Source organism: Sparus aurata, chromosome 21 (assembly GCF_900880675.1).
Source record: "Sparus aurata chromosome 21, fSpaAur1.1, whole genome shotgun sequence".
Classification (NCBI taxonomy): domain Eukaryota; kingdom Metazoa; phylum Chordata; class Actinopteri; order Spariformes; family Sparidae; genus Sparus; species Sparus aurata.
Window position 1 is genome coordinate 26577062 of NC_044207.1, and position 24896 is coordinate 26601957.

The 24896-nt window shown below is 45.3% G+C and overlaps 1 protein-coding gene across 11 annotated transcripts in view; it reads right to left on the reverse strand.

Moving 5' to 3' along the window:
* Positions 1-5359: 5359 nt before the first annotated feature.
* Positions 5360-24896, reverse strand: part of ptprsb (protein tyrosine phosphatase receptor type Sb) — a 76709-nt gene continuing 57172 nt past the window's right edge. For 7 of the 11 annotated variants that reach the window (XM_030402829.1, XM_030402826.1, XM_030402823.1 and 4 more), the window contains 19 exons: positions 22743-22837; positions 21120-21373; positions 20827-20914; positions 20420-20638; positions 19573-19730; positions 18863-18877; positions 18504-18616; positions 16699-16796; positions 16300-16423; positions 15656-15831; positions 14130-14249; positions 13193-13347; positions 11527-11812; positions 10692-10870; positions 10161-10287; positions 9928-10053; positions 9080-9234; positions 8582-8717; positions 5360-8323 (listed from right to left, as the gene is read on the reverse strand). In XM_030402829.1, the coding sequence (XP_030258689.1) occupies positions 8255-8323; positions 8582-8717; positions 9080-9234; positions 9928-10053; positions 10161-10287; positions 10692-10870; positions 11527-11812; positions 13193-13347; positions 14130-14249; positions 15656-15831; positions 16300-16423; positions 16699-16796; positions 18504-18616; positions 18863-18877; positions 19573-19730; positions 20420-20638; positions 20827-20914; positions 21120-21373; positions 22743-22837 (2693 nt within the window). In that variant the 3' untranslated portion in view covers positions 5360-8254. Of the gene's footprint in view, positions 8324-8581; positions 8718-9079; positions 9235-9927; positions 10054-10160; positions 10288-10691; positions 10871-11526; positions 11813-13192; positions 13348-14129; positions 14250-15655; positions 15832-16299; positions 16424-16698; positions 16797-18503; positions 18617-18862; positions 18878-19572; positions 19731-20419; positions 20639-20826; positions 20915-21119; positions 21374-22742; positions 22838-23592; positions 24259-24457; positions 24576-24782; positions 24810-24896 lie in introns of all 11 variants that reach the window. The other 4 variants (XM_030402831.1, XM_030402822.1, XM_030402832.1 and 1 more) reach the window with 2 other exon arrangements.

Genomic DNA, 24896 nt, shown 5'->3' on the forward strand with positions numbered 1-24896 from the left:
GTTTTTAATATAATATTTACATTTCTAAGAGACATTAAACAAAATTAGAGGCGAGACTTGATAAGAAAAGTGTGTTTCTCTGCTTGACGTCGATCCCGGCACACTGAAAAATGTTGTTATTACTTTGCTTATGACTTTTTATGACTTGTGAACATGCACAGCGGTGTGTTGTGACACGACCATCACGCCACCCGTCAAACAGAAATACAATAAGAGAAAAATATTATTAAATACAGTTGATTTAGCAGCAACAAAAGGTCATATAAATATATATAGAGAGAAAGTGAGAGCAGTGAGAAGTGAGTCCCATTTTGCTTTTGTAGTCTCTTCACAGATTTTGATGATTTGAGAGCACTTTCCATGAAATGGCCCGCCAAAACACCGTTAATCAAATATTTGTCTCACAGATTACAAGAACTATTTTATCAGCATTTGAGCTCTCCAGCAGACTCAATAAAGATCTGAAGACTGTCAAAGCTGTTTCACTTTTCATGTGCATGCATGTCGGGTTCTTGCTCATACAGTTATTATCTTCATATTATTTCTTTTTGGTTTTATAGTCTGATTCCAATCTGGTGTTGTCACAATTCTGGAATTTCTGGCTTCGATACAACACCTTGAAAAATATAAATATTGTGCAGATAACTATATATTTTTAGTCAAAAACAACAAGGACATGTGTTCTGTGTGTCGAGCACAACAACATCTACGTCAAAGGTTCTCCCACATGTCAAATTCATCCTCAGATCAAATAAGGGCAGCACGTCACTGAAGTAAATGCTAACTGCTGCTAACTAAAGCGGCTGTTAGTGAGTGAGCTCATTTAGCCGTGCAGCTAACGGTCCCACCATCGGAGCTCGGAGCAGTGGGGGAGTGTTTGTGTTTTAACTGCTCGCTCAGGAGCTTTGGACCGGGACAGGCCAAGGCTGATGTGCTGGCAGCAACCGCCATCGGTGTTTGAATGTTTGTATGAATTACAGTAAGTCGCTTTGGACAAAAGCTTCTGCTAGATGTGCGAGTGGTTAAGGCGTTGGACTTAAGATCCAATGGGCAAAATCCCTCGTGGGTTCAAACCCCACTCCTGGTAAATGGCACCACTGTATTCCTTGATGGAGGCTGCTGTCTTGTTATCGGAAGGTCACTAGTTTGATTCCCCTCATCTGCATGTCAACGTGTCCTTGGGTGAGATACTGACCCCCAAACTGCTCCTGATGTGATTCCTCCTCAATACATAATGACAAAACTGTTATTTCTTCACATCCTGCTGAAGATGTTTTGTTCAGTTTCTTGCATATTGCACCTTGTATGTACCTCTGACTCCAGTCAGCAGAGTGGGAGGAGGCAGGCTGACTGTATGTGGGCACTGCAGCGGTGTGTTTGTCAAGTATCCTGACGCTGGTGCCTCCATACTGCAGAGAATTAGAGCTGAAACCAGATATTCAGCATGGATATGCATCGTTATATGTACACCACTCTTAATTTTACTGCACATCTACATCACATCGTCTAAGCATTTGACGAATACAACTTCTGAATCCTCAGGAAAAGAATAGTGGCTGTTACACTTTTGTTCTGCAGAAGGACGTACAGAGTGAATGCTAGTGTCATTAATAACACCAGTCGACGTGTCTGCTGTGAAGAACGGCCCACAAACAGCCTGAAGGAGACAGTTTGTCACACCAAGTCTGATCATTTTGGTCCTTTAGTTTGGTGAAATGAAATAATAGAATTGCATTTAACTGTACGTATTCCTCAAGCAGATCGACACTCTGCAGTAGAGAAGCCTCACACAGAGTCTCTTCCTGTGTTGAAGTTGTGGAAACCACACACAGCTCACACCGTCACACTACAGGTGGTCGTGTGATCGGTGTCGGTCCAGATGTTGGCTCTCTCTTCGTCACTCTTCCTCCTCACATCTCCTCCAGCTTTGTCTCCCTGAGCAGCTCAGAGCTCTGATTGTCTTTGTTCATGCGTTCCAACCTGAAACAAGATTTAAAAACTACAAAGTAGTCTGTGTTGCTGAAGGATAATGTGCTTTTGAATGTAGGTGCTTTCCACAATAATAAGAGTTTTAGTTCAAATATGGTGCCAGATGTAACAACAGCATGTGTCAGGTGTTATCAGAAGCGGGATTCACATCTACAGTCCATGAAAAAACAGAAGCGTGTAAAAAAAGTTTCCCTCAAAACTAACTCTCACTTTTTCTTGTTGAATTTTCTTTCCACACATTTGAAGTCACTTATGTTATTCAGCTATACTGTGGCGTAGTTTAATGAGGAAAATACTAAATGACAGTGGTTTGTAAGTAACTGCTGTGTGGAGGACTGAAACTGCCACAATCAAATCAAATCAAATCAAATCAAATCAAATCAAATCAAATCAAATCAAATCAAATCAAATTGCAAATTGAAACTGAAATGCATGAGGCAACACATAACTAATGCATCTAATAATGAATGAAAAATTACATAAAATGGGACAGTAAACAAATTAAATACTAAATAAATGACAGATATTTGAATTTATTTAACTTTTTATACATGTATGCATTAATACAAATACTGAACATTTATTTTCAATATTATTTTTGCTGCATTTAATGGCATATAAATTTATTTATTAAGCATTATATATAAAAAAAAATGCAGCTGCAGAGTTTCTGTCAGAAAAGTGTTCGATAAATTTACAGTCACTTCTCATGAAGCACATTCTGATCTCACACTGATGCGAGCTGATAAACACCATCTATTGTGTTCGGAGTAGTCACACCTGACTTGTATCTTTATGTGAGGTGAGAATCGTCAACGCGTGAGGCTGACGGGAACACAGCAACCTGCATTAACAACTTACACTTCCTTATACAGGTGAGCGAGACAGATTTCGCGGTTAAAGGCCCTCTGATGACGGCTGGAGGTGTAACGTTACCGGGCCTGTCGCTACACATCTCAAACATTCAACAATTCATTCCTCACAGCCTGTTTTTCTTCTTTCCTCTTATTACTAGAAAACATTTACAGATCAACGGGGTGCTTTGGCTTTCTGAGAGATTTTCGAGGAAGTAAGTGGTTAAAGGACTTGAGCCAATCACAATCATTCTTCAGTGAGAAGGAACACAGCAGGCTTCTGTTCAGGTGCAGCTGTCCTTCATGTGAGAAAAAATGAGTGTGAACTTTACGCAGGCAGCAGACGGAACACGTGTGGAGCTGTGCTGGAATCAGATTTCACCAGATTGAGTTTCGTTATTACAGCCGACTTTATGTCTTCTAATAAGGGCGTGTGCCCTGCTGTGCTCAAAATAAACCCTGCGATCACCTGTCTGACATACAGAGCAACATTCCTCGTTATCTCCGGACCGTGAGCGTAACGCTAACAGCCTAAAGAATGATAACAATTCAAGGAAACCGTAGACAAATGGAAAGTAATTCCTTTCCTGGTTCGTGTACGAATGTATGTTCATTTCCTCTCTGAAGGCCAGAGGAGGAGGTCGAGACCCCGGTCATGCCTGTACAGTAAGCTAGCACCAGGCAGCGGCAATTAGCTTAGCCTTAGCACGCAGAATGGAAACTCAGCACTCAGTTAGCCTAGCTCTGTATAAAGGTTAAAAAAAACACCTACAAAACTCATTAATGAATACATCTGATTTATTGAATCAGAACAAAAGCGCAAAAATTATGTCGTAATAGCTTAGCTGGTTGTGTTAGCCTAGCCTACCTTCAAAAAGCTGCTTCCTGTCCATGAATCTAACCAACGACCATATTCACACGGCAGCCATTTTCCTCATCACATTCAGGACGGTAAGCTCCAATAAAGTCGATAAAACGATCTGAATCTGACAAATCATTATCATTTCACCACTTCTAGAAAAGATGAAACCAGGAGGCCATATTTCAAGGTAAAACAGCATATTTGATAAGCTCAGCTCCTAGCTTACATTATTGTTTGATTACGTCCAGTGTGTTTCACCGATATTTTAGAATAATCTATGCTTTTATTATGGTATTCTGTTACACTATCAAACATTTATGTCGACTAGGAAGTGGTTAAATGCTAACGGTTGCTAATTATTTGTCAAATATGCATCTTACCTGGAAATACTGCTCGCTGTCCCTCTGAATTTACATCATTTATCGTCTACGTAGGTTGTTATTAATCAGGAAGCAGTGAAATTATTACATTTTGTTAGATTCCTGATGTTTATACAACTTGCAACCTGGAATACAACTCAAAACTGCATTTTGAGTTTCACACCCTGAGCGCTACCTCAGAGGAAAATGGCCGCCATGTGTATATGGCCTGTTTGAGTGAAGCTAAACTGCTGCTGCTAACTGTAGCTTCATATCTTATATACAAATATAAGGGTTGTATCAGTCTTCTGACTTTTTCTAAGCATTTCTTTATATTATTTACTGGTCAAACTTTGGATTATAAAACTTTTTTCCTCAAGATATTTGTTGTCTTTGATGCTATAGTTCAGTCACAGTCATATTGGATTTATTGTAAGAAACTGATTTTTCTAAAGCGTTCAATATATCCAACTTGGCACTAATTATAGGTGAGGCCTGGAAACCAAACACATGCGCCTCACATCAGCCGCATACTCTGTCAAACGTAAGATAACTAAGCCAAAAGTCTTCTGCATATAGTTTCGTATTCTCCAGGAAGAATATTATTGAGTTTGTTTGCTGGTTGGTTGGTTGGTTTTTCAGCAGGATTAAACAAAAACAACACAACAGATTTCCCCCCCAAAAAAACTCAGATGGATGATGGGTCCCGGCCCAGAATTTGATCCTATTAACTTTTGGTCTGGATCCAGATAAAAGAGACGGAGCCAGGATTTTTTTTTTCTCACTGCATTTTTTCGCCATTTCGATCAATGCTTCAGGGAATAATGGATGGTGATGAAAACACGCAGGTGTATTAAGGTGGCTGGTATCTATGACTGAGTGCGAATCCGAGATCTGGTGAGCTTCAATTGTGGTTAAAATGAAACTTAATACACGGCTATAGAGATTGATATTGGATTAAACTGGATTGTTGGACCTTAATGGAGGTTTTCTGCTTGTCAATGCAGAGTTTTGAAATTCTTTCTCATCTCCTGCATCGATACCACGTCTCTGTCATGTGTTAGTGTGATACTAAAGTTGAAATTAAAGCAGGACAGACCAAAAACCAGCTGAAAGACCGGAGATTCTTTGTGCATCTGGTGCCAGAAAAGAAGGTCAACGTAGAATCTATTATCTGTAATTTTGTGACATTAAATCTGTGGGTTTCATCTTAAGAGCTGCTTTGGTCCCATCTAGTGGACGAGAAGTGAGCAACAAGCGAACAAAAGATAAAGCCACAAGAATGGAGCCGCTCGTTGTGCTGTATATCCAATCATCCTGCTTTTAATACAAAGTCAAGATACAATATCTACATCCATGGTTTGAAAGGAAAGAACAGGTACATATGTGAGGGGGATGGCGTCATCAGAGCTGGACCCTCTCCACACATTTCATATTATGTTTCACGTGTGTGCCTCTTTATATGTCTCTTGACACGATAATCATTAGAAATCCAAGGAATAACATATTTCATATATGTCACACACCGTCAAGACTTCTGGACCACACATAAATTTCATATCAGAATAATTTCAGGTTTTTAAACAATAGCTTTTTTGTGTGTGTGCGTGTGTGTTTGTGTGTGTAGCGGGGGGGGGGGGGGGGGGGGGGGGGGGAGGACGGGGGGGAGGGGAGGGCGATTTCCTCACCCGTTCTCTGTCAAAAATACACTTGCTACCATGTGCTTTTCCAGCAAACTAAATAACCAGCAGCTTGTCCGAGGCTTTCGCCCCGCAAGTCTGCTCTATATATCTAATTTCTCTGATGCCCCTTGAACCTATCACGGTGGGGTGGGATCAAACCTCTGCTGCCATGATCACGCAGAGGGAGGTCAGCGTGAGGGGAGGGCATCGATGTAAACTTAAACTAGGTACTGCCTCTAATGTACATCTCTAGCTATCTAGTCGGACATCAGTAATCAGTATCAAATAGCACCCTACACAGAGGGCATACTTTATAATAACAAAGCAAATAAAAAAGCACCAAAACTGACCATTCAAAATAAAGAATAATAATTAAAAAAAAAGAGAACAAACAGCGACAATATCATACGTTAACGTTGGCTCGCCAAAGAAAACAAGTAAACAACATCTTATTGGTTATAGTTTTAGCTAGATATCCCAAATAAATAAATGAAAAAAAAAAAACAACAAAAAAACGTCCGTACGTAAAAAGTAACAAAATAGAATAATAAATATCTTTAAAAAAAAAAAAAAAATCATATGAAATAAATATGACAAAGTGAACGATATAACAATAAGGCTTTTTTTTTTTTCTCGCGACGATAAGAACTACATCACATCCAATCCCACGTTATATTCTTGTGCTCAGACGTATGTAACTGTACTGTATAGGACTCCAATGATAGACAGTATGTACAAAAAAAATCATCGGTGAGACCGCCCGAGAAGTCTGATACACTGGAACATCGCTGTGCTCTTCAAATCACCACATGGGGGAGGAGGGGGGAGACCAATTATGATTATATGTCAAATCAAGAAAAGATATATATATATATCGATATCGAGGGCTTGTGCGGTTGTCCTGGAGGAGACGGAGGAGGAAGAGGAGGGGGACGTCGTTTTTTTGGTTGGGTTGGGATGTTTCTGTACAGAGAGAGATCGGTATGGAGGTGGGACGGTCTGGGTGAGGAGGGGGAGGACCGCTGACAGTGAGCAAGTTCACCACCCGCGCTGGATGTTCCCGGGGTTTCTCTCGTCACCCCTCAGTGGCCTTAAACAGTAAGATATCAAAGTGATTTAACTGCAAAGTGGTGCAATTCAAGTAGGTAAGCTTCAGAGGAGGAAGATGATCAGGGAGCAACTTTCGTCCTCAGTTTTTAAGATACTGTATGACAATAAAAGTTTAGCACACGACGCGTGAACATTAAGCAGCATGTTGAAAAACACAAGAAATAAGTCGGCGTAAGGCAAAGACGTACAGTAAAAACACACACACACAAGAAAAGAAAAGAAAAAAGAAAAGAAAAAAACGGCAGAAAATGGGCTGAGAGCTGCGAAAGAGTTCTGTCGTTAGCGTCTCTTTCAATATAAGCCACTGCTGAACTGACACAATGGGGCTGACATCAAGAGGAGCTGAGCTGGAGGATGAACAAGGACCACAGCAAATAGCAAGCAAGCTTTGTTGACTGGAGAATGCGCTGGACTACAAATCTCAGCCCACTCGAGGATACGACGGGCTCTAATCACTGTTCAGAGGCCAGCTGTTACACAGCGAGGAGGACGCGGTCGGGGAGCGTGAACTGATCCTCGGCCAGTGCGTTAAAAGGGTCTCTGGTTCTGACTCTATGTTATGCTGGCTCCGCTCGTAGGCCGCGGTTCACGCTGTACGGTTTCTCTTGGCACTGTGCGTCGGGTAAAATGAGCATCCACGCGCTTCTCCAACCGTCCTTGGCGGCGGTGGTGGTGTTGGTGGTGGTGAGTCCGCGCTGAGGCGTGACCCGGTCGTCTGCTTTTAAAACTAGAATCAGGACTACCTGTGGCAGCAGGAGACGCCTTCAAATCAGACCCACGGACACATAGAAATGTTCACCTTTGCACTTTGTAACTCCCTTAGTACACCAAACCAATAGATACAAAGTTGAGGATAAAAAGCCCATTTAGGGTGCAGCAAATATCCAGGCTCTTTGTGTTTTGTTTTTTTTTTCCTTTTTTTTTTTTTTTTTTTTATACACATATAGTATCATAATTCCTGTTCAGAAGCCGTTTGTATTTCACTGGTTCATATTGGAGATAGCTGACCACAACACACATGTATTATACGTCCTTCACACTGGAACACTGAGGTAAGTTATATGGATTACACATGGACAGTCTCCACACCCACCGGCTCCTCCCGGTGAGCGTGGCTGCTGTTAGACACAGATTTCTTGTTCTTGTTGTTGTTGTTGTCGCTTTTTGTCCTTGTTGTTGTTGTTGTTGTTGTTGTTTGTCGTCGTCGGTGTAGAATTCATCTTTGAGTCTCGCTCCCGGAAAGAAAAAGGAGAAAGAAAAAAAAAAAGAAAAAAAAAAGGTTCAATGTTCTCGTTGTTTCTGGCCGTCTTTCTCTTGTTTTTCGCTTGTCGGTTGTTGTTTTTTTTTTTTGTTCGTGGACCTCGAAGCAGAAAGATGGATAGATGGTCGCCTCTTCACTTACGTTGCATAGTGGTCAAAGCTACCCAGGTACTCGAGAGCTGCCTGGTAGCAGAACTGGTACTCGTCCTGGGTGGGAGACAGGAGAGAGGACGGGGACAAAGAAAAATCAATAAAATGCTGAATCGAGCAGGCGAGAGGCAGCTCTCACACAAATACAGTGTAGATCTAGAATCAAACTAAACACACATCGGTTTAAAAATATTTACGATCAGTCGAATATGGACGATAAAAAACATTTAAAATACAGCCTCAAGCAGGAGCATACTGTGCCGTGTCTGCTGTGCTTAATGAATCAATTAGTCCCTCCTGCTGTTCAGTGTTTACCTCAGTCTGCACCATGGCTGGTCTCTGTGTGCGCAGCATTTTGACAGTCTGGAAGATGTCCACCGCCCCTTCGTAACGCATCCTCTCCAGGACAATACTCAGAGTGATGAAGACACCTGTCCGCCCCACGCCAGCACTGCAGCCACCAAGAGAACAACGTTAACCAGAGTTTACAGGGCGCCGCGGCATGAACGACAATGAGCTAAAATCTAAAAACTAAATGTACTACAAGGAACTTTTAACTGGTTATGAAACACTCTAAATTTAATACTGATCCTTCGCTATCACGTACATTAGAAAACAATGGCTGCACCGGGTCAGATCCAAACTTTTCCTGCTTGTAAAATTAAAAAATTGAGTGCTGAGGATGAACTGAGGAGACTCTTTGGTTCTCTTTGTCCGCAGGGGCCACAAAAATCAACAGAAAAGTAAAAAGTTCCTTGTAGCAGCTGAAAATTAGCAGTACATAGTTTCATCATGAGCCGCTAAGACGCTCACCTGCAGTGAACGCTGATTGGTCCATCCTGGCCGAACTGCTCCTTGGTTTTGTGCACCTGGCCGATGAAATCGATGAAGCCCTCCCCGGATTTGGGCACGCCTTGCTCCGGCCAGTCGGTGAACTGGAACTGGCGCACTGTCCGTGATTGGCCGTCCTGAAACGGGGAAACGGCAGGGGATGTGTAGTAACTGTTTACGTGAGGTGATGATATTCAAAATGAGCTTCCTCTTGCTGTTATTGACCGACGAGGGAGACTCTGCCAGGCAACATCCTCCCCTCCATCTAATGATTACTGTTATCTGACCCTGGATCAGCGGCTGTGGTTAACTTCAGGCTGTAACGTCAGTGTGTCTTGCTATTGTCAGCCACTCAGTAGGCAATTACATCTTTTCTCTTCTGCACAGCCTCTCTGACTCCCCTTTAATGGAGATCAATACAGCAGCTGTCAATGTGGCGTCAGCGCGGGACAGGCCTGACTGCAGTTATCTGTAACCGGCACATATGTGCACAAGAAGACGTGCACACACACACACACACACACACCACACTCACATATATACATCTGTCAAGGTATTTTGGAGGCAGCACGGTCGAAGGAGTAATTTAGGGCTGCCTGTCGATAGATGCTAACCTGTTGTGACGCACACACTGACGTACAAAACACACGCTAGCCGACACACACCTCAGGTCGATAGGACATGCTTTGCACAGCTGCCTCCCGACAGCGCCGATGGAATCGGAAATAAGAGCAGGAACAGAAGCGGAGGAGTGTGATGTTACACCGCTGTTTGAATACAACATACAACGCGAGGACGAGTCTTTAAACACACAGACGGCGTGCACTCACCCTGGCGTCCGTCACTTTGAACTCCCGCAGGATGTACTGAGGCATGTTGTACTCAGCCATGGGGTCCACCACGAAGTACTGGTACCTGGCAGAGCGCTCGGCGGGCCAGTACTGGTGACACTTCTCCTGATAGAGCAGAGGAGACGAAAAAAAGGTGTCGATGACATTGAGAACGAGGTGGAAATGTGATGTTATTTGCAGCGCTTGTGTGTGTTCATGTAATTTGTCCCTACCCGTCCCATTTCTCTCAGTTTAGTGAGCATGACCACTATAGTGGAGTTGTGCTCCCACAGCATCCTCCAGAAGTCCTCCGTAGTCTCCGCCAGTGGACCCTGGGTGGCAATGTAGCCTCTCTGCTGCCTACACACACACACACACACACACACACACACACACACATTAAGAAGACGCCACCTCCTCCTCCTCCTCCTCCCTGTTTCTTCCTCTGTCAGGCATCAGACTGAAAAGGGGGTCAGGCCTCAAGCAAGAAGAGGAACAGTCAAAACATGTGTGTACAAACACTCTGAATGCCTGAATCATCAGAAGGGATTCAGCGTGCGTCCCCTCCGTCGGCGGGGGAACCGAGGCGAGTGCCGCGCAGCGAGACGAATAGCAGGAACATGTATACAGTAACGACAGATCTGACAGGACGTGACAGGTGAGAGCGCTGCGGTGAAAACCCATCCGATCCGTTCACTCGTCAAGCCGTCATAAGAGGGCGAGGAGGTCGGGTCATATTAGCGTTCACGGGGATGAAAACATACCTGTATCCGTCTATGTAGCTGGCGTTGATGTAGTCGGAGCCCTCCAGGCCTCTGATTGGCTGGAGGCAGACGCGGGTGGTTTCGTAGGGCATGATGTTCACCAGTCGGTTCTTGAATTTGTTGCAAGGCAGGTTGGCTGTGACGAACCGGGACGTGTGGGCTTTGGTATTAGCCAGACGCTGAATGGATGGCGAGAGGAAAAAAAATGTGAATGTGTTGCGACGATGTTCTTTCAAAACTTCAAAGTACATTATCATTAAAAGAGAAAAGATTTTATATGCAAGACTGCAGGATTATTCAGGATTATTTGATTTGTTAGTTAACGTTCAAGGCGGCTCTGCTCCAGACACTCGTTGATTCTAGCTCGGGGGGGTTTGCAAAATAAATCTGAGGGGTTGTGAGATGATAGGATTAATTCTTTTGGGGGGGGTTTATTTTGTTAATTAACTGTACTGTTAATTTGGTTTTTTTTCCCCCTTTAATTCTTTATGATTTTTAACATCTTCAGGCCTCTAAACGTTATTCAAGGGAAACAATTTCAGAAAGAAGAACAATCTCAATTCACAGATGTTCTTAGTTACATTCCATCACTGTGAACACAATCAATAAATATAATCCAATAATATAACAGACTGCATGTGATTCTGAAATGGGCCGTTAAGAATATGAGTGCTTTCTTTCATATAGTTTGATGTTTATACTTTAGTACTTAGTAGGTTTTTGAACACAGGAATTTTACTTCCTGTGATAAGCAGACGTGATTTCATTTCAAGGAGCCTCAAACTAATCTGTCAGAAGCACTGTTGTACATCCACTCCTGCCCTCCCCCGCCTACCTTAAACTCCAGCTCCATGCCGGTGACGTGCTCCCCGCTCTCCACCTTGGACAGCTTCTGCATGTACGAGTACAGACTCCTGGCGGCCACCTCGGTGTTCCCGCAGGCCACGGCCTCCAGCAGGGCCTCGTGGATGAAGCTGTACTGGTCCTCCGTCTGCACCATGTAGTTCCTCTGCGAGCGCATCAGCGTCACGTGGCCGTAGATGTCCACGGTGCGCTCGTGTCGAATGCGCTCCAGCATGGCGTCGATGACGATGAAACAGCCGGTGCGACCGACACCGGCACTGAAAGAGAGAGAGAGAGACAAACGATCGGGATGTCGGGGAGGATTTTATTTGTGACATTTCATTTCAAGCGTCATTATGTAGAAATTGGCATTTTTTTGTGATTTGGTGCAACACTGCTGTCATAAATACAAATCCCAGCTCTGTAACAGTTTGTCAGATGTAATGTAGATGCTAACTACAATTAAAACTCATGACATCGTAACGATGTTCTGTGTTGAAAACTTCTCTCTGACGTCACATGGTGCAGAAACAAGTGACAGACACCAGTCGCCCGATTACAAGACTCTGTACCATCAAAAGATGTTGAAGCTGCTATTTTCAGTTTTCAAAAGTTACATAATGTTGCTTGAATTATTCAAGATTTCGGGAAACAGCCTTGTTTACTTTCTTGAAGAGAGTTTAATAAGAACGCTGTCACCACCTCCAGGTTCGTGCATCATATATGAAAGCTGCAGCCAGCAGTCAGTAAGTTTAGCTCGGAATGAATACTAGAAACAAAAGATTAATTTAAAATAATAAATCCACCCTGCAGCTCCTCTAAAGCTGACTCGTTAATACCCATAATGCAAAAAGGACACGTTAGGATTAACCAGGGGCTTCAGTTTGTGTATGGAAGCAAATAAGGGTCATTAATATTTTGAGTTTGTGAAACGATTTGCACATTTAATAGAAGTTTTTTTTTGTTTTTTTGTATGTTTGCGTGGATGTGAGAAAATGAATCCCTGTGTCTGAATGTGAAACACTGTAAAAGAATAAAAACAAATTGATGAAAGCTAAAAGCTAAAAGCTAACAGCTAACAGCTAACAGCTCCAGGTTACAAACACAAAATCTATCGTTTTTCTATCGTTTATCCTGCTTTAGATGTAACCGAGCCCACTTCTGTATAATAAAGTCAGGCTGGCAACATCATTTAAGGAGCTCAAAATATTAATGACCCTCTTCTTGCCTCCACATACTGTATGTGCTGGACTGTTTCTCGCTTGGACGTGGAGACTTCATGGAGTCGGCCAACAAACGGAGAGACTGCAAGAAGTTACTACAACCAGCCAAACTGCTGCCGTCCAAAGGATGTGACTTTATGCCAGTCTGGAGCGCCTCGCCTCGCTGCCTTTCTTTACCAACAGAGAGCAACAGTAGCTAAGATTAATTTAGGAGTGGAGTCCGCCAACATAAACTGACGACCAGCTTCCAACACATTCATGGAGCCCCTTTAAATCTTAGATTTAGTTTTTTTGTGTGCAATTTAATGCTGATATTATTACAGTTTGGTCAACAAAGCTACTCTCTCTGTGAAAAATAGATCGATCTCTCTGCAAGGAGGTAAATCCCAAAAAGTCTCAGACAACCTCTTTGAGATGAACTTGCGTGTACTGTACCTGCAGTGAGCGATGATGGGTCCGGCGTCCGGAGGGTTGCAGGCTTTGACCCTGCGGAGGAAGTTGAGGAAGGGGGTGGGATACTCCGGCACGCCGTGATCCGGCCAGGCTGTAAACTGGAACTGACGCACTTCTCTCCGCTCGCTGTTGCCACTCTGATGTGACAAGACAGGAGATAATTGTTTGTACGTGTGCATGTGTAAGCTGTGTCCCCGCTGCATTATTTAAATGTTACAAGACAAAAGCCTATTAGGTAGTCAAAGGGAAGCGACACGTTCGTCGACTTGTTCGAGTGCAGTTTCTCTGACGTATCTCCATTAATCATGGCTGCATCCTAATTACTGCCAGTCACACAAAGCCACGACACACTTTCTTCATACTTAATATTTAATATCCTGTATTTATCACAGGAATATGCACCGTATATTCCTAGATTCCCACCAAAACAGTACTAGCATTGCCTGAATATTTCATGTGCATCATGACAGATCTCCTATCTTGACTTTTCCTGACACATCAACAAAAAAATTTGGAGGAGCGGTGCAACACTTGGAAGCTACAGTTGGCCTAGTTTTCTGTGTTTGTAAGTAGGCCACAGTGACACGCTAGTCTGGCGGTCTTAGATTAGCCCTGTGCTATAAGAAAGTGCTCTGCTTCCAACGGTGATCAAATCTCAGCGCCTGACACGGGGAGGCTGGCCTGGTTTGAACACTACGTGAAGCCCCAGACTAATCTATTCTCCTCCGCGCGTCCGCCTGCCCTGCTCATCGAGCGGCGGCGGAAATTCGTGATCACCCCGGTCGGTCCCGGCTCCCTGACTGTAAAACTCGACAGATCAAAGCCGGTCCCGGTGGATGTGACAGTAACGAATAAGGGGGAGAGGGCCGAGTGGGGAGTCAAGGGGTGGAAGAGAGGAAAATAGAGCGAGATAATTTACCTTGTGCAGGGAAAAGGTGCGAACACAGAAGGTTGCCAGCTCCATTGTGTCCAGGAGGCTGACCTGGATCATGCCGTAGGTCTCTGTGCCGCGACTTGGCCAGTACTGGTCACACTTTATCTACAGGGACAGAGGAAAAGCATCATCATCATCATCATGGCTACAACTGTCACAACAAACAGCCTCTGGAGCTATAACTTACAGACAAACTAAGGCATAAATTGTTACGTAACATTACTAGATCACTGGTTCCAAACCCCTGCTAGGGGTCGTCAAAGCTTCACAGAGGGATCGCGAGGCCTTCACGACTTTAACAATGTGTCCTAACTGAATGTGACGCACGCAACAAAATCCGCTTGATTTCTTTGATTCTGATTGGACGGTCATTCTGAGCCCGAGGCCCCATTTCTATTTTCATTCCTGCCGCTCGTCTTGAAAGTGAAACGCGGACGGGGAGCGGATTATTCATGTAGTTGAAACGAGGAGTGATCGATACAGTGCGGTCTCATCTTACTGCAAAAAAACCTAAATAAGGTACCAGCTGGCTGGAGGGAGTTCGAAAAACACACCATGTCCGGACGTTGTTGCCCAAACTGCAGGTCACGTGCAGCCGAGGAACATCTAAAAATGACAGTATAAAATGCGTGGTTTCTATTTTAAGGTATAAACGTAGGAAGATCGTCTATCTTAGCAAATTCATCCATGTTTACTTGAGTCACTGATGATGAACAGTGGATTCAGTGTGGACAGAAAGAAATAAAGATTGTGTTGCATTATTTCTAAAGCTAATGAAACAATGACTGTGTCAGGGAGAAGAAATAAAGGTCGATAAAGAAGCCTCTTAAATTTGAGTGACTGTTCAGAATTTAAAAGACAACGATAACAAAAACAGGGAAATTCATCTCAATAGTCACAGGAAATAATCTGCTCATCGTAAACACAAACGTCCTGCAGTTATTGCGTTCAGTATTTGGGCTAATTGAATTATCAGTCGTTCTCGGCTGTTATTGTTTCGCACCGAATGTAAAATGAAATGTCCATAAAACGTATCCCTTAGTCAGGGGTCATCACTTCACTTAATGATAGAAAATAGGTCCCTGAAGGCATCAGTCGGTTAATTTCCAGGGGTCGCCAGATGGTTGTGGAGAAAGAAATAAAATAACATAATTCAGACCGGGGAATAGTTTTCACATTACATCGCCTGCGACAGCAATATAAATTGATTTAAAGGAGACAAATTATGCTCATTTTCAGATTCTTCTTTCAGATTTCTTCTTAATTATGTCTTAGTGCTCAAACAACACATCAGATTTCTCATACTTTCCAGTGCTGCGGCTCTGTCTGAAATGCTCTGCTTTTGCGCCTGTTGCTTTAAGGCCCTTTCGCTCTGATTGGTCAGCTCACACACGCCTGAGCCAGGGAAGGTGGAGGGCGTCGTGAACGTCCACTGACTTTATTTGGGACTCTAAAAACATTGAGAACCAGAGGATGAAAGCTGGGGGTCAGTGGGTGAGCTGGTATCCTACCCGTGACTTCTCCTCCAGGCGCGTCATCATGACGACGGAGGCGGCTCGCTGCTCCCACACCATCCTCCAGAAGTCGCCGAACGTCTCCGCCAGCGGCCCCTGGGTAGCGATGTAAGCATTCTGCTTCCTGTAGCCATCAATGTAGTTGGCGTTGATGTAATCACTCCCCAGGATACCTGCGAGCGAGACACGAGTGAGGCTCTCCCTAAACTGCAATCTGCATAAGCGACATAATGAATTAACCTCCAACGTATGACATCAAACAGCCTAACGAACTGTGTTGTTTCTGGCGGCGGCGGCTTCCAGCTGACGACTCGCGGACGACAGCAAACAAACAAGAGTCTGTCGGCGTGAATTCAAGGGCTCCAGATCAAACCCGTTCTCCCCCTTCTGGTTCTGGAGGAGCGCCGGCTGCACTCGAATGCACCCGCGCGCTGTTTGTCAGTCTCATGCCGCTGCACACAGCCAGGCGTGAGCACTGCTTGCAATTTCAGTTTTCATCCATCACGCAATCCCCCCCCCCCCTCCCGCCGCCAACACACCCACACACACGTGAATAAACACACACACACCATCTTCGTGTTCCACCCCACGAACACTCCTTCCAGCACATAAACATCCTCTTGAACCTGCCGGTCTCTCACCTTCTATCGGGGCGAGGACGACCCTGGTGTGGTCGTACGCTATGACGTTAGCGTAGCGGTTTTTGGGCTTGTTGACCTCCAGGTTCGAATACTCCCAGGTGAACTGCTGACTGGGATCGATGGACTGGAAAAAAAAAGGCAGCAAACGCACACATGCGCGTTAACAGTGTGTGGAGGCGTATTTAGCAGTGCATTTGAGGATAATGGAAAGAGAGTGCTCGGTAATGCAGACAAGCTGCGCTATAAATTGCAGCGCTGAATAAATCATGAACATATAGTCTGCCGACAGAGATACAAATGTTAAATAAGATCTGCTTCATGAGCCTTAACTGGCTTAACGTCTGTGAACAATGAGGATGTCATCTATTTACTCATATGGAATAATAATGCGCTCCTCACCTCGTACTCCTGGGAGAGTCTCAGGTTGTCGTTGGCTTTCAGCAGCTCGATGTGCTCAGCCAGCTCGCTGATGGGGATGGGAGGATGGCTCATCATTCCTGCGGGACAAAACGAGGAGGGGTCAGAGGCGGCACGCGACTTCAGGCGGGATAACCCCGAATCACTCGCGGGTCAGCGTCGCTTATATGCAAAGACGCGAGGATAATTATCCAATCAGAGGACATCACATATCATTAAGGAACACAGTGAGGCAGAAAATCAATTTTGATCCATGTGCGGAGACAAAGTGAGGCGAGTGTTGGCTGTTTGTAAATTGTTTTTCTTTGATAAATTGCTTTCTCTGTGATCAGAGGAGCAACGACTCAGAGAAAACAAACACAGACAGAGCACTAATTAGGAGGGCTGCGCGCACACACACACACACACACACACACACACACACACACACACACATACAGGAAGCAACCTATGCCTCCTACAGTCGTTTCTTTTCGCAGCTGGAGCGAGAAAAGAGAGGCTTTATCGCTCCACTGTCAATTCCAAAGGCAAATAGCTACAACAATGAATCAAAGCCGTGCACACAATCCGTTTAATGCCAAAGTCAGAATGTGTTTCTGCGTTTCTCTAATTGTAATGCACGTCGATGCACTATGCAGAGTGCTTAAGTCGTTCTGCTGCCACAGCTATAAAAATTTTTTTAAAAACCCCAAAAAACCAGGCTCATATCAACGTTTACTTTCTCCTTCAGCCTGGCACCGCAGCGCCCACAGGTAATCACGACAAAACGCTCCTGTCACAACCAAAATGACCTCGGATAGCGTCAGCCGATTTTTTTGTTGGAAACAAATTTAATCTCTGCCGAGCATTTCAAAAGCACAAATCTCCGGGGAGGAGAAGTGGGTGAGGTGGGAGCTTCAAGGTTGCAGCCACATGAGAGCAAAAAAAGATAGAATAGAAGAGCCGAGGCGCTTTATTCTGTGGGTTTCGCTTTGCTACCGAGGAACGAGGCAGAAAGGGAGAATTCAGACCTTCATCTATGGGTTTAATAAAACATCGTGTGCCTTTATAGATCCTGCCAGGTTAGACTAAACCTTTTTCTCCCCGGTGACACATTTGCCACCTTCTCCAACAAACTGCGAGGCAGCAATGAGCATGAAAATACAGCGAGAGCAGTGATTGAATTCCTCCAGGCCATGCGTGTTATTAGGATGTTGTTAATTTAATGGGAAGAAGAATTGAAAGCGAACCGTTATCGGCTTGGTTCCACTACCAAAGCGGCTGTGTTGTTAGATCTCGCTCGGCGGGGGGGCGGGGAGCGTCAGAGTCCGTGTAGTTACTTCACAGTGGGGCTTTGGTTGGATGTTCCTGCTAAGACAGAGTCGGTTCCTTCATAAACGATCACAGTTGCCCCCGCCCATGCCTTCTGATGTACCATTCTGACCATTAAATCCGAATATGCAGCATATGAGAGCGCCGAGGTTCCTGTCGCTTCTTGTCTGTTCCGTGCCGCCTGGCATGTGGACCGTGGGCGAGCGGAGATGATCAGATTTTGTCACACCGTCATGACTCAGCCGTGACTAAGCACTGGCTGTGCTACCTGGGCGGCGGCCATTTTGATCGCGGCCGTCGTCGGGTTGTGATGCGGAGGAGTGCTTTTTTCACAATCTTGTCTGCATAATCTCGCCGAAGTTATAATTGGTCGCATGAATATTTCATTATCGAGAGGCGAGCAATCGGAAGTGTACTTTATTATGCAAATAGAGACGAGGCCGTGTTTGGGTGTGTGTGGGTAACGCGCTTCGTACCGGGAGTCTGGAAGTTGATGCGTCTCATCTCCACGGGGTCGGTCGGGTGATGGGCCATCATCTCCGCGTTGCTCAGAAGGCTCTTGGTTCCGGGCTCGGACTCCTTGCGCTTGCTGCTCACACACCAGTGAGTCAAAAGAGCAATTAACACATGCAAACAAGCGGAGAGAGGGAGAGAGAGAAAAGCAGACGCCTCACTGCTGACACGTCATTAGCATTGCTGCTTGAATCGAGTAAATAGCGCATTAACAGTTATGCTGTTTTAGGGGCTTTGTACAAGTTTCTCCGCGCAGCATCTGGTGTTGTGTAATTGCTGCGGGTTAAAGCGAACAAAGTGCTTGACATTGGTTTAATCTCACCTGTCAGGTTTGCTGCTTCCAGTGAAACGAGCGCGGGGAAGGAATAATTAGAGGAAGGAAAAGGAGGGAAACAGACACATTGTTAGAGAGGGGGGAATCAATATTTCACATTAGTATTCAAAAGCTTGATGGTTTGCAGCAGATATCACAGTCTTACAGCTGGGCCGGGCTGCTTCATGGCTGTCTGAGGGGAGAGCAAACTTCTAAATGGGGACAAATTTGATGAATATCGGGCTGAAAGTTGAGCATTTTGCGGGTTGGTGGCGGGAGATTAAACAGACTCGGTTTGGGAAATAGCAGCGGGAGCCGCCGGCAGAGCGTCGCAGGATAGAGAGGAACTTAAAGAATGGAGCTGGAGATGATTTCTCACTGTCAACAAATCACAAGAGACCAAAACTCGCAATTCATTAAAAGAGTATTAACGAGTATTGTCTGCGCAACCTCTCGTCTCCACGGCTCCCTTTGTAGTCAGGAAATAAATCAACACATCATCGACGTAAACTGTAAAATCTGACAGACTTTACTTAAATAAAGGATCATGAAATTTCAGTAGATATTTTTGATCCAGACTAAGACAGTGATGACGAATACGGGCTCGAGCGACAGCCTCTCGGATTTACTGACATTGAAAGGTCACAATGATCTGATCAGCCCTCTGTCTCATGGTTTTTTTGGCATTACGTGTCACAGACTTTATCTTTCCCACTCACTTCTTGTAAAGCAGGATGGCGATGACGATGCAGATGATGAAGACCACGGCCAAGACGGGTCCGACCACCCAGATCAGACCGTCGCCGGCGTCGAGGGGCTGGGGGTCTGAATCTGGGGCGATGACGGGGTCGGTGTAGGGGCTGGCCACGTACATTTTCTGCAAACAAACACACAGGCACGTATTTAAGAAACCCCTGAAAGGAAACTGGACATCTTCTTCTTCTTGTTTGTCCATTTTGGAGTTAACAGACTGAATCAAATCAGCTTTAGCAGCACGACTTTTTATCAAAGAGACGTGTGTGTTTTCGGTATTTCTCAGCGATTTGTCTCAAAACATTACGAGGCATTAAAAAGCAAACCGCTATCTGATCAAACTAAGCGACACAGAGAGAATGTACCGAAGCTCACTTGCATTTAATGTGATTTTAGAGGGCTTAATGTTGTATTATTAGCTCTGAGGGACTTCTAAAGAGAATCCCCCGTGGCTGAATGTGCCCCTTCAAAAAAAAAACAAAAAAAAAAACATCTCATAAAAATAGAAATCTATCTTGTTGTGTATTTAAGTCTCTCCCAATTCGAATGCACATATACAAGCAGCGCACGGGGCAATATTGTTTCCACCGCCACAGTGGGTACACTCGCTCTTTATTAGCGGCGGCGATGGAAGTACGTGAAGGTTATTGCCTTTTGCTTACACCACTTTGACTGGCGTGCATTTTATTGTTTTAGCAGCGAGGGCCTTTATTGATTACAATGTATAGTGACAGCCTGCAGGAGAGGAACGCAGGCAGCGGGTGGAAGGAGGGAGTGGTTATAAAAGAGATGTGACAACGCTGGCTGTGTTACCCCGGTTGTGGAGTTGAGCTCCGCCAGGATGAAGAACACGTACTCCTGCCCTGGGTCTAGAGCTCGGTTCTCGAAGCCGCCGTAGTCCAGCTGGTCCCCCAGGGTGAAGAAGGCTGGCAGGGTGGCAGGTGTGAAGCGGGCTGTGATGTAAGCACGGCGCAGGTCCACCTGCTTCTGCTGACGAGAATCCCTCTGCCTTTGACTGATGTCTTTTAACAGCTGAGGAGAAAACACGGACAAGGGAGCTGAGTCCTTCCAATATCTGTGACTAATGTTCAAACGCTGATATTGAATTATAAAGGGTAAGCTTTGCCAGGAGTTCCTAGCAGCGTGCGTGTGTGTTTATAGGTCTTTCCCTCCTTCCAGGCACAGACATCAGTGGCTGCTGTCATTGTTGTGGTTCTCACCTCCTCTAGGTCCATTTCATCGGGGCTCTTGAGGTGTCTGATGACGCCGCGGGCTCTCCTCAGCGGAACCACAACAACATAAACATTCCTGTGGGAGCAGAGGAGGACAGACAGTGTAACACCACTGGCACGACAGCAAACCCGTCTCAAGCTATTTGCGCGTTTCTTCGCCCACTTTTTGCACTAAACACTCTCTTCGCCATCTTATCAGGCGGGCAGGCAGGTTATCATCGCTCCCTCTACCACATCTGGACTATCTCAAACACAAACAACATGTGAAACTTCGATCTCACTTGACGGGGCTGCGATTTTCCAGAGACGGCAGGATGATGGTGACTGTGGTCTCGGTGTCACGGGCGTGGTCGATCTCAGGGCGGCGGATGGTGATTGGCGGGGAGGTTTTGGCGGAGATGCGGTGGCGAAGGCCTCCCATGTTGCCCTCTGGGGCGGTGATCTTAAAGTCGTAGCTGGTGTCGGGCTGAAGGTTCGGGATGACTGCCTTTCTCAGACGAGCGTCCACCTCCATCTTCAGTCGGTTGTACTCCACCTGGAGGGTTCGTGGAGTTAGAAGGAAAAGACGCAAAAGGTGAGAGTGGACTAATTTACCTGTCGACGTACCTGAGATCCATCCTATTTACTGGAGTGGTGAATGTTTCCATTGCAACAGTAAGCATTATTCAGTAACTGTAACTGACAGACCATCGATTTGTTTGTTGTTTATTGATGTGTTGAGTAAAGGGCAGGTACATTTGGATGTTGTTCCTCCATTGCTCCTTTTCAGTCTTAGAATGTGAATCAGTTTATTTATATTTTTCTCGCTGGAGTTGAGCCGAATTAATAAAAAAAAACAAATCAATGAAGGAATGAAGGCCCCAGCTGACACCATATCTGACAGAAACATTTTAGCATATTTCCCAAAATGTTGTGCCGGTAAGCAGATTTTGCTAACTTTGGACGGAGCCAGGTTAGCTGTCGCTCCTTGTTTCCAGTCTCAATGCTAAGCTAAGCTAGCCGGCTGCTGGTGCTAGCCTGAGATTTAGCATACAGGCATGTGAGAGGTTCCTTTAAGTGAGAAGCCTCTCAAATATCTGAACCACCATCAGCCAGTTAACTTAGCTTAGCATGTAGGCTGGAAACAAGGAACAACAGCTAGCGTAGCTCCGTTCAAAAGACAACAAAATCTGTCTTTCTTAATCTCAAAAGGTCAGTAACGTTTATACACGTTTTTGTGGATTAAACAAACAAGGTACATCATGTTAATTGGTGAGCCCAAAGGTGCTGGTTGGACTTTGTTATATAAAGTTTCATTTCATTTTCAGGTAATTTTTCAAGGCATTATTCCATGAAATTCTACATCTTAGTGTTGCTCCGTCTTTTACCTAAAGATGCCCACTTCATCGGTAGAGTCAGAGCGTTTAGTTGACGCTTGCTTCAACAAAACTCTTTCCAACTGTTTACTGAAAACTGTCAGCCTCAAAAACAGGTAAAAAAAATATATACACGTAAAAAAAAAAAGCAAAATATACTGCGCAGATACGATAAGCACATTAAGAATGGTACGCTCAGCATCTTAAGCAGGGTCAAAGTGTGCTCTCAAGGCGTGCTGTAATAAAACCATGGAGCTGCTTATACTTAGCAAATCAAAACAGTAAAAGATAAATTATTCACAACTATTTTTCTGTTGTGTAAATGGTTCTAACACCACAAACATCCCACAGATGGATCAGAGGCTGCTCGGAGTTCAAAGCGTCCACAGTGGGGAGGAAAAGTCATTTTGGGGCCACGCATACTAAAAATACATAAACTCATGATAATGTGAGGTATTATAATCAGGAAGCATCTGGGGAATGTTACAACATAATATGCTGTGTTACGTTATAAATAATGTAGACGCAAGTTACTACACGTGTACATACAGTGAAGCGGTAGGGGTTGCTGCTCTCTGGGAACTCCCACGTCAGAAGAACGCTGGTCTTAGTGGCCAGATTGACTGAGAAGTTCCTCGGCACATCTGGGAAGCAAAAAAAAAAACAAAAACAAAGTCACGCGCGGTGAAGCGGTATTCGAATCGGCGGCTCCTCTGCTTTCTCACGGCAAGAAACCTGTAAAAACACGTCAGTCAGATCTGTTACTGGGGGAAGAATTCATGACGGTTAGGAGGATGGGCAGGTGATGAGGAGAGTGGATGGCGAGAGTAAGTACAAGTATCAGACAGAGCGGCTGCAGGAATGTGACATGCCACATTCTCAGAGTGTTAGGTCGTGTTTGTTAGACTCAGAATTCAGCATGTCAGCAAAGGCTTTCGGAAAAAAGGTGAAAGTGGAGGTCTATCAGATAAAAAAAGCTTACCTGCAGATACTGCGCCAGATGCCACACTCGCTTGAACTCAGGCTGAACACTTACCTTCTGTATTAGATACTGTATACTCTGCCCTGTATTGACTTTTACCTGAGGGTTTTGTGATAAGCAGTGCTCTCGAGGCAAACACCCATTAACATTCAGCCTGCTCCCACTGGTGGTGAAGGGTAGGTGATGAAGGTATAAGTGAGTGAGTGGAGAAGATTGGGGGGAGTAGTCGTGTTTCCCCTGGACTTTGCAGTTCTTGGCCTCTCCGAGTTGCACGGGTGAAAGGCCGACCTGTAAGAACTGGCCCAGACTTCGTTTAGTTTAGTGTATCGGAGTGAAATCCACATTAAGGGGAGATGTGAAGCTGCACCAGTGCTTACAAGGTGAAGGGTTGTTCCTGCGGCCTGAGGCCGGCCCTACCTGTTTCAAAGGCCAGGGTTCGGCTCACCACAGGTGGGCTGAAGGGGCCCGGCCCCGCCTTGTTGTGGGCTCTGAGCTGCACCTCGTAGGCTGTGCTGTGATTGAGGCCCAGGATGGTGTAGCTGGATTCACGCGCCGGTACCGTGATCAGCCATGGGAGAGAAGGGGGGGCCGGTAAGGCTGAAGGGCCGGCAGGGTCAGCAGAGGGTTTGGGACTTGTAGCCTCTTTGTAAGCTACGATGTACTCAGTGATGACACCGTTGCACTCCTCTGGAGCAGGGGGCAGCCAGGAGAACTGGAGGGAGCAGCAGGTGGCGTTAATAAAGTCAGATATTTTGGGGTATCCCGAGGGCGGGAACATGGGAACTGTTATTTCTTGCTGCACTAAATCTCCGTAGCCTGCCCGGCTCTTCGCGGAGAGGACAAAGACGTAGGAGGAGCCTGGGGAGAGGTTTCTGACAGTGAAGTTTTTCTCTCGATTGGTGAAGTCCACCGTGGTGTCCAAAGACGTATTCTTCAGGCCAAACTGTAGGCGGTAGCCCAGGATTTGCAGCGGCGCCCCCCGGCTATCGGCGCCTGACTCAGAGCACTCCAGCGGCGGAGCCCACCGCACCACCGCTGACGGACCCGATCCTGGACGCACCCAGAGAGAGGGGGGGCCGGGCACTGCGAACGACAGCGTAGGCAGCAGAAAATCAATGGGGATACATATATAAAAACATATATCATGTAGATCTCGTACAAGAATTAGAATTGATTCGGCTGTTTATTTACTGCCAGCTCCTGGTGCAGCTTACTGTTAGATCAATTCTTGAGTATGTTACTAAATCCAGTGCACTGAACTGTATACGAGGCATATGCTTACCGATCCCCCGGGTCTGCACCAGCTTGGCTTTGCTGTGCGCTCCATCCCCTTTGGTGGTGTACGCCGCCACGGAGATGGAGTACAAGGTCTCTGGTTTCAGACCCCCCAGGATCATCTCCTGTGGAGGGAAACACAAAACAGTGACACATCACATTACCGCTAACAAACAGACCTCTTCATTACCTTTCTTCTTGGTTACGCGTCAGTAAGAATGAATCAATAAATTACATATCAGTGGCTAAATGAGGATTTCATGACCGTCTCTGTGAATGTATTAATAGTGCGCTCATTTATAATGAGAAGAGGATGGGTAGTCTGCACTCACATATTGAGTCGAGTCATCCTCCTCCATCTTATCCCGGAGACGAGACACACCCCGCAGGCAGCCGAGACAGATGGGAGTGAGTCAAAGGACAAAAGGGGAGAGCGACGATGTTTA